This window comes from Olea europaea, chromosome 10, assembly GCF_002742605.1.
Source record: "Olea europaea var. sylvestris chromosome 10, O_europaea_v1, whole genome shotgun sequence".
NCBI lineage: Eukaryota > Viridiplantae > Streptophyta > Magnoliopsida > Lamiales > Oleaceae > Olea > Olea europaea.
Genome location: NC_036246.1, coordinates 1,385,399 through 1,394,835, shown reverse-complemented (window position 1 = coordinate 1,394,835; position 9,437 = coordinate 1,385,399). Strand labels below are relative to the sequence as shown.

The 9,437-nt window shown below is 44.9% G+C and overlaps 1 protein-coding gene and 1 pseudogene across 2 annotated transcripts; both read right to left on the bottom strand.

The window, feature by feature from the left end:
* Positions 1–6: 6 nt before the first annotated feature.
* Positions 7–2,255, bottom strand: LOC111400806. Of its 2 annotated transcripts, XM_023028215.1 has the most exons (4): positions 932–2,250; positions 586–641; positions 423–505; positions 7–233 (listed from the first exon to the last, which is right to left on the bottom strand). In XM_023028215.1, exons 1-4 carry the CDS (start codon positions 1,887–1,889, stop codon positions 137–139), a joined length of 1,194 nt encoding a protein of 397 aa, XP_022883983.1. In that variant the 5' UTR covers positions 1,890–2,250; the 3' UTR covers positions 7–136. The 2 variants fall into 2 exon arrangements, with proteins under 2 accessions (XP_022883983.1, XP_022883984.1); XM_023028216.1 differs by lacking the exons at positions 7–233; positions 423–505; positions 586–641 and adding an exon at positions 648–843 and having other exon boundaries at positions 932–2,255.
* Positions 2,256–3,234: 979 nt separating this feature from the next.
* The window catches only part of LOC111402807, a 14,246-nt pseudogene continuing 8,043 nt past the window's right edge, over positions 3,235–9,437 (bottom strand).

Below are 9,437 nucleotides of genomic sequence, written 5' to 3'. Positions count from 1 at the left end.
AAGCAGGCTGATGAAATGCAATAAGTTCAAAATATATACATGTGCAATCCGGTAGTTCATTTTTCTTAATTATGGGGAAAATAAGCAACATGAATTAAGAACTTTAGGAATGTAAGACACAAGGCAGAATTTATTCTCAACAAAACAAACACACCGGTGAATCAGCATCCCAGGTGGAGGTTGCTTCTCCTAAACGAAAGATTCCACTGTAACCCTTTATCATACCTTGATATCTACAAGAAAATATTGAAATCTTTAAAGAGAGTCCAAGTGTGTAAAATCGTAAAATAAAAATCGATCTCTTATCTAGAAAATACTCATAACTTAGATGACCAAGGAACAGAAAATTGAAAATGATATCAATTAGTAATCAAATGTGTTCCCACACGCCATTCAAATTTGGAATATAAATTGCAATTCACCTTTCAACCAGCTTGGTAGCTTTACCAATGCATACGATCAATAAACCAGTTGCCATAGGATCTAGAGTCCCAGCATGCCCCACCTGCGTAAGGGAAATTTGTGGGAGGAATATCCAATTAAATGTATTGTGTCAAAAGTCCAGGTCAAATAGTAAAGAAGCACCTTTTTCACATTGACCAGGCGTCGCAGCTTCCCGCAAACTGTAAATGAAGTCCAGCCTGTTCAAACTGGCTATTAGCCTGGAACTAATTTGTTTAATAGATTGAACTTGTAGTGTTTATGAAACAATTCATCCACTTCATAGTAACTCCAAAAACCAGAGAGCAAAGGAGTTTCTCTTTGCTTCTGCATTTAATTAGCACACACTGCAAGAGTTCAATACCTATCTGGATTCTTAACCTCTAAATGTCAACTTGGCAGCTTCAATACAAGATTAATACAAGAAAAATTACGAAAGATCTTAGTATCAAAACTCTTAAGCACTCCCAATATCTGTAAATAAGAATACCTTTTGGTTTGTTCACCAAAACTACAGTCCCATTGGGACCATCCCATTTAGGCGGAAGCCCAACACTTCTCGTTGAAAAAAAGGGCTCCACAACAGTGGCATCACCATTACTCGCATTGGGGACTTTCTTCAAACACTTGAAGAAATCCTCAACTTTCTTCTCTGTAACATCACACACTTTCGAATTCTTCCCTTCTCTCTCACCCTCACTCCCCTCGAAGAACATCAGCCCTTTATCATCTTTAACTTTCACTTCTTTAGTCTCCATTCCCTTCTTTTCCTTCTTCACATTACCATTACCATTTGACTGGCCCGGTTCCAGAAAAGCCTTATCGAAACACTGATCAGGGAAATATTTCTTCTCCAGCTGATAAACCATCTTGTAATGCTTATCTTTCTCCCATGGGTACGCAAATGCATCGTGAAAATACAGCTCTTCCTCTTTTTTGTGCAATGTGCGTAGCTCCACTATCTCTTGCTTTAATTCCACATAATCCCCTTCCTTCCCCCTGCCACCACTTTCCTCATCCGATTCTGATTCTCCATACATTCTTTTTCTCCTCTTATTGTAATATTTTCTCTTCGCCTTGTCCATGACTATATCCGTTTCTGTATCATCATCGCTTTTATTCTTGTTGGATAACTTTTTATCAGCCCAGTCTTCGAAACCAAGCTCTGGATCGGGTTCTGAGTCGGCGGGTCTAGAATTAGGGATGGCAGGTAGACGGCGGCTGGGGGAAGAGGGTCGAGGAGGGGGACTGGACGGGCGGGAAATAATCATTTCGTATTGGAGTGGGAACGGGGTGGAGGTGGTGGAGAGCAGCCGTGCAGAGAAGGGTTTTGAGCGGTTTAATTGGAAGGAATGGGTGCGAAACGGCGGCGTCTGGAGGATGTACATGGCTTTGAAGCGGCGGACGAGGAGAGATGTACGGGCCAGAGGCAGCGGCGTCGACGCCATTATTGTAGGTGTGGCACCTGTGGTTCGAGAAGTGTGGATTTTAGCAGTTATTCGCTACCGAACTTGTATACGGTTAGCAAGTAAATTAATTTTTGAAGGGTAATTTCAATTGAAAAATGTCTAATTTTGATAACTCTCGCAAAAAGAGTCAAATTTAATGAAGGAGTTCTTCATCTCGTTCACTTAAGCTTTGATCATAAAGTTTCAATGTCAACTACTAGTAGAAAAGACAGCATAATCTTAACCGATTAAAATACAAAACCCGCATTTTCCGCATGTCTGGCACTTCGACCATCTCTATGTTCAGCACCACAAGTGCGTTATCACCAAACATTTGCCTGTATTCAAATTGCATAGTTAAGCTGATATTGCAGATATTGAGCACTTGTAACCAGGGGGAGAAAATACCATCTACAAAGGCAACTGTCATGTGACATGACGGTTTGAATGGTAACTCCAGGCATCATTGCCATCATCATAGCATAAAGAGAGCCTATAACAACACCACCATTGATCTAAATTAAAATAAACATTTCTGTTACAATATCGATTCAATGATAAATTTTTATACACGGATACACTCGGAAAATTTCAACAGTTACACAAAAAATTGTAAAATCAGTCTGTGAAAAAGTAGCATATCATTGAGTCTGTTCAAGTAGCACTATTCTAAAACAAATTAGCTGAATAACATCTTTATATCCATTTGGTCAAGGATTAGTTTCTGAAGTGAATCACTTCATAGATTGTTTTCTATGCTACCCTCTCAAGTGTACCACGGTATATATAATCAACATGTCAGGAACATGTCAGTGCTTCCTAGTATCAAATAGTTGATTCCTTCAGTGTCTGCTTGCTTACACCATTGCTTCCCATTTTTATGAGATTCATCTCATGATGTGGAATCTCATTCCCATTTTGCAATGTCTTACTAAATGAGTCTTCAGACATCTAACACCTTAGCAGTACGTCCGATCGAACCTTGTTCCTTCCCGGATCTCTCTTCATCCCATCACGGTCTCTCTCATCACTATTTTTCCTGTAATGACTAATGGGGCCTCTGGAATTTCTTGGGCCGTGTCCTACTCCATCATCTGCACTTAACGAATCTTTTGCAATGGAATCCTGTTTAGAGAATCTACTAATCGATTTAACTTCATTTCTCTTAAAGTTGGTTCTACCGATCTTATTCTACTGCCCTCTCTTTGTTTTACTTGCAGCAAATTTATCAAAAGCTTCCTCGGGGTCTTCACTCTCACTCCTATGATTCACATTTCTAGTATCATCATAATCCCATCCACCATCAAGCTCAGAAGCATCTCAATCTTCACCATCAATATAAATGATTTTCTTCATACTATGCATTTAATTCACTTTCATGTTCCTCTGTTCTCATCATCTGAATCTTCACTTCCATTAGCTTCAGATCTTCTTAATCTACCACATATATCTTCCATGTTCCAACATCTAATTCGTCCAAGGTTTCTGTTGACCTCGCAAATTGGACCCTCCACGTGGCCAACCGATAGCTACTCCACGTATTCTTCCTTGCGCACAGTCAACGCACAGTCAAATACACACGGCCAGAACCAACGGGGTGGTGGCAGCCACATACATTCCGACGGTCAAATTAGTCTCAGGTGGTCAGAACAATACCCAGGTTGTGCTAAATAAAGGGGATGAGAATATATGTTTGCTTGTTATGGAAAGCTATGTTGTAAGAATTTCATTATCTTTGCCTCTTGTCAAACCTTGGGTATTTATAGATGAGGAGAATCGTTGGATGTGGAACACGTGTACGCATCTGACGGTGTGAGACATCTGCTCATAGGCGTCAATCAATCGCATCTATAGAGTGGGCGGGTAATTACTTCTCCCGAGTTGAGTTGACATAAAGTTGATACGTCACATCAACTAGGCTCATGGAGACGTCAAATCAATTGAATCTTAGGGGTAGAAAGGATCTTGACATAGATCTCTTTCTGAAATTGACTACGGATCCTCCAACAAAGAACTTCGGCTTAAGTTGCGCTTCGAATTCAGTGGGCTAGGGCGCCTCAGTCAGTTCAGTAGATTATCTGCGTCTTGCAGTGTTAGCGGATGGTGGCTCCACTTTGGAACCACTTCGGATGGGTATTGCACACCTCGTGCGACGCAGTGGTAGACTTTTCGAAGTGTTTCAGTGTTAGCAGATGGTGGCTCCACTTCGAAACCACTTCAGATGGGTATTGCACATCTCATGCGACATGGTGGTAGACTTTTTGAAGTGTTTCAGATAGGGGCGTAACAGTGGTCCCCCCGAGTTCAGATATGAATATTTATATAATGGGTTGACTTGTTTTCCCGATCGGGTATGTCCACCTTAAGATGGGGACCGCGATTTGTAAGGGCTTATGGGTCGATTTTTTATGTTCACCAAAGCTTTGACCACAGAGACGCGCTAAAGATTTAATATTGTGTAAGGAAAGAACTTATCCGAGGTCGATGTACTGCCAACTGGACAATACGTTAGGAGATGGATAAAGCTTTGTAACGCAACTTTCGAGGGGATAACCCATAGGGGGCTCCGCATCAGATGCGGCTAAACTTTGTAAAGTTGTGTGAAGAGCTCATCTATCACCGGTGCGTTGACCCACAGGGGACGACGTGTTGGGAGATGGTTAAAGTTTTGTAAAACTTAGAAGGAAACACAACTACCGAGGCGATGACCCACAGGGGACTTCGCGTCAGGTGATCTAAGCTTAGTAAAGTTGAGCGAAGAGCTCATTTGCCACCGGTACGTTGACCCACAAGGGACGACGCATTGGGAGATGACTAAAGCTTAGGAGGAAACGCATCAACCGAGGCGATGACTCACAGGGGACTTCGTGCCAGGTATGTCTAAGTTTAGTAAAGCTGAGTGAAGAACTCATCTGCCACCGATGTGTTGACCCACATAGGACGACGCATTGGGAGATGGCTAAAGTTTTGTAAAGCTTAAGAGGAAACGCAGCTACCGAGGCGATGACCCACAAGGAACTTCGCGTCAGGTGCATCTAAGCTTAGTAAAGCTAAGTGAGGAGCTCACCTGCCACCGGTGCGATGACTCACAAGGGACGACGTGTTGGGAGATGGCTAAAGCTTTGTTATTGTTAAGAGAGAACGCAGCTACCGAGGCGATGGCCCACAAGGGACTTCGTGTCAGGTGCGTTTAAGCTTGGTAAAGCTAAGTATGGAGCTCAATCTGAGGCGGGCATCCCTGACTTTAAATAATTTAATAATTGTCGCGTATTTTCAAGACAATAGTTGGGCGCAATGCCCATTCCTAGAAAAGTCTACTGCGGCTACTTATTGTAAACTGCTGATGTTGATCAAGGTTACGCGTTTCGCGTGAGCGTGAAGGTCACAGCTAGATCTTAGGCGTAGATCTAATCTGGCGTTTCGTTTCAATGGCCAGGATTGATGATGCGATGGACGACCTAGATTGATTGCATTTGAATTCAACGGTGCAGATGAGCTGGGACGCTCTATAAAAGGCGGACTTGAGCGTTTTTGGAGCTTTTCACTTTTGCGAAATCAAAATCCCCATACACTCTAAAAATCTTTGCGTTTTTTGGCGATCTTCAAGCAATTTTCGACGAGAAATCCCAGTTTCCAGTGACTCACGTTATTTCTTGATCGTTTTCGACTGCGGTACATTCCATTTCGAAAGTTTCAGTAAGTATTTGAAACTTTTTCTTTCTGAAAATGGCTTCTGATGATAGTGGTAGTTCGGTAGGGGGTTGGAAATAGTGATGATGGATGAGCCAATTTTGGTGACCTCCTCTGAGATAGCCGAGGCGATTATTAGGGGGGAGAACCTATGGAAGAGGACAGATAGCCCAGTTGACACATCTGTGCATTGGGGGCATCGAATTACCCCTCTAAGCTAAAGGGTGCCGACCTGGAGAGACTTAGGGCAGAATATAGGATCTCAAATAGTGTAGATCTGATCCTACCAGAACCTGATGAGCGGGCCTGTTACCCTAAGTCGGGGTGTGTGGCCATTAGCGAGACGATCCTTAGGGCTGGCATTAGGCTCCCAACCCACCCTTTTTTTCGTATGGTAATTAGGTCATACAGCTTAGTTCCAACCCAGTTAAACCCGAACTCCCGGAGCCAAATGGTGGGCTCCTGGATGTTGTGGAAGGAGACGTCGCTTGGGGTGGAGATGCCTTTTTCTATATTCCACACCCTCTACATCCCTAAGGTAGTGACTGGGGGGGATAAGACGAGGGGCTGGTACTACTTAACCTCATGGGGTTCCCACACTCCATTCGTGCTTGATCTATCGAGTTCCATCAAGGAGTGGAAGAGCTCGTGGTGTTGGGCTGTCGGGAGATGGGACACGGTGGAGGGGGAACCCTTGGCACCTCTTATGGTCCCCACAAAGTATTCAATACTTAGTGAGTTATGTGGCTTTGTGTATCTTGTTTATTCTTCTTCGGTTCGGTTATTAACTGTTCTGTTTGTTTTTTGAAGGTTCTCTTCCTCGGTGCGAGCTTTCCACCGACGACTTCGACATCATCTGAATTATTTATCAACTGCCTTCGAAGAAGAGGTCATGCCACCAGCTGAAAAGGAAAAACATTCACTTCATGACGCACGATTTGATGGCCTCCTAAGGTAAATTTCTTGAAGCGAATTCCTTCAGTACTTTCCGAACCCTTTACACTTGGACTAATTTGCCTATCCCTTTGCAGATAACTTTAATAAAAAGCTACCTCTGAGGCCAGACTTTAAGACCATCCAGAGGATGATGGGCAAGGCGAGAGTCTTGAAGACCTCCCCGTCTGCATACAAAAAGCAGATGGAGGATCTGGTGGAGGCCAGCAAGAGACTTCAGCCTCCCACCGAGGAGGAGGTGGCGGAGGACCCGGACGCCAATCTGCTGTAGAAAGGAAGGAGGCCTGCCGCCGCCTCGAAGCGCCCAACTGTGGCGAGGCTGCCTCTGACTTTGAGGCAAACCACAATTCCAACCGGGGTGGTCATCACGGAGAAGAGGCCTGCATCTTCAGAGGCTTCTCTTGCCTCCGGCTACGTCGTCGGTTGCCGTTGTGCTCATTGCTCAAGCGCCGAGGTAGCAAAAGAGTAAAAAGGCCCGTCCTTCAAAAGAGGTGGACTTCTTGCACGTCAATTTCGAGGAGCCAGTGAAGTAAGTGCTGGAGGCTCTTCCTCCAGAGACTGCAGTGGTGGCGGTGATCCATAATAAGTATTGGATCGAGGAATGGAGACCACACCGCCTCCTGCATTGTCGAGGATCTGGTGGCGGCCAACAGTGCTTCTGTGGCCCGGGCCTTAAGCACAAGCATCCAACTCGAAGGCTTGGTAAAAGACCTCAACGCTAAGAGTAAGGACCTCGCCAAGCGCCTTGAGGAGACGACGCAGTAAGGGAGGCCCGGGCCAAGGCCGAGGAGGAAGGGAAAGGAAGGAAGGAGGCTGAGGCCCAGCTGGGGGTTGCAAAGAGGGAAATAGAGCGGCTGGAGAAGGAGCTCTATGAAGTGGAGTGCCATGTGGTTGCTATGACACGAAGAGTTGATCATGCAAATGAGCACCATTGGCTCACCACGGAGGCTCTGGAGGCCTCCAATAAAGAAAATGTGGAGCTGAGGTAGAGGACGGATGCCCAGGCTAAAGAAATCGCCTCTTTGAAGGAGGAACTGAAGTCGGCAGGGGAGGTGGCTATACAGAACTTCATTGACCACTTTCAAGAGCACCCCCTGTATGACGAATTTGCCAACTTCTGGGCTTCCTGGAGCGCCCAAGGGATATTGGGTCGGCTGAAGGAGGTACATCCTACTCTGGACATATTTTCACTAGAGGTAGAGTTTGATGGGCCTACCGGAGGTCGACCTGATAGGCTCGCCGAGGACGCTCCAGAGGCCACTGGGGCAGGGACGAAGGAGGCGGGGGCAGCATATACCTCTGTGGAGTAGGGTTGATCAATTCTTGTAATGGCTTCGGCCTCTTGTGATTCAATTCCCTAATGAATGAAAATAAAAAAAATTTGTACAAGTATTGTTGCTTCGATTTTTCATTGTGATGTTCACACTTAAGTATATGTATGATTACCACTTAAGCGCCCATTACCAATAACCAGTTAACAACAGAAAATCGGATCAATTAACATATTGACAAACTGAAGTAACAATTAACTAACCGATGTGACAAACAACTGAAGTATCATTACTTAAGAGGAATTACACCACTCTTCACTAAGGCGTTTTCAACACTTAGTAAGATAGGGAAGTTACAAATGAGATCGGATCATGACACATGTTTACTAGACATCATTAAGATCGGATCGAAACACAAGCTCACTATTGATAGTACTTCCTCAAATGTTCAATGTTCCATTGATGAGGGAGTACATTCTCTACCATGTCTTCAATTTCAAAAGTACCAGGTCGGGATTCTCTGCGTATGCGGTAAGGACCCTCCCAATTCGGTCCCAACACTCCGGACCCAGTTGGCTTTGATGATTGGAAGACCCTTCTAAGGACGAGGTCCCCCAGACGAAGAGTCCAATTTCTGACCTTTGAGTTATAATAGCAGGTCATCTTTCTATGATACTTCGCCAAGTTCGCCTGAGATGTATCCCTCATTTCTTCAAGGAGGTGGAGTTCACTCATTCGAGCCTCGTCGTTACTGATCTCATTGAAGTGCATCCGGCGGTGGGATGGGACCCCTACCTCAACCGGGCTCATGGCCTCGGCTCCGTAATCATGGAGAAGGATGTCTCCCCTGTTGTAGTTCGGGTAGTTGTTCTGTTGGCCCAAAGGACGTGGGGAAGCTCATCGACCTAAGCCCCTTTTGAGATGTCAAGCTTCCTTTTCAGGGTATGCTTGATTGTTTTGTTTACTGCCTCAACTTGCCCATTTGCTTGTGGGTGATGAGGTGTCGAAAAATCCTTCTTTATGTCCAGTTTGTCGCATAAGTCTCGCATTTTCTTATTGTAGAACTGTCTCCCGTTGTCAGATACTAAGGAGTGGGAAATGCCGAATCTGCAAATGATGCTCTTCCAGACGAATTTTGTAGTATTCGCCTCAGTGATCTTGGCAAGAGGTTCAGTTTCGACCCACTAGGTGAAATAGTCAATGGCGACAATGGCAAAAGTAGCGCTTCCTCTTCCTTTTTGGAGTGGGCCAATGAAATCGATGCCCCATTTGGCGAATGGCCAAGGACTGGTCACTACAGAGAGACTCTGAGAAGGCTGCCTTTGAATATTTGAGAAGCGCTGGCACTTGTCACATTTCTGGACAAACTGACAAGCATCCCTTTTCAGGGTCGGTCAAAAGTAGCCTTGCCGGAGCACTTTGTGTGCCAGAGCCGTTCCTCCGAAGTGATTCCCGCAAATTTCCTCATGGATTTCCCTAAGTATATACATAGCTTCCTCGCCTCCTACACATCGGAGAAGTGGCGAGGCGAAGCCTCTTTTGTAGAGGATGTCCTCTTGTAAGACGAAGTGTGTAGCCCTCATTTTTAACTTCCTCGTCTCGCTTCTGGAAACTAGTAGTGATTAGTCCTTAA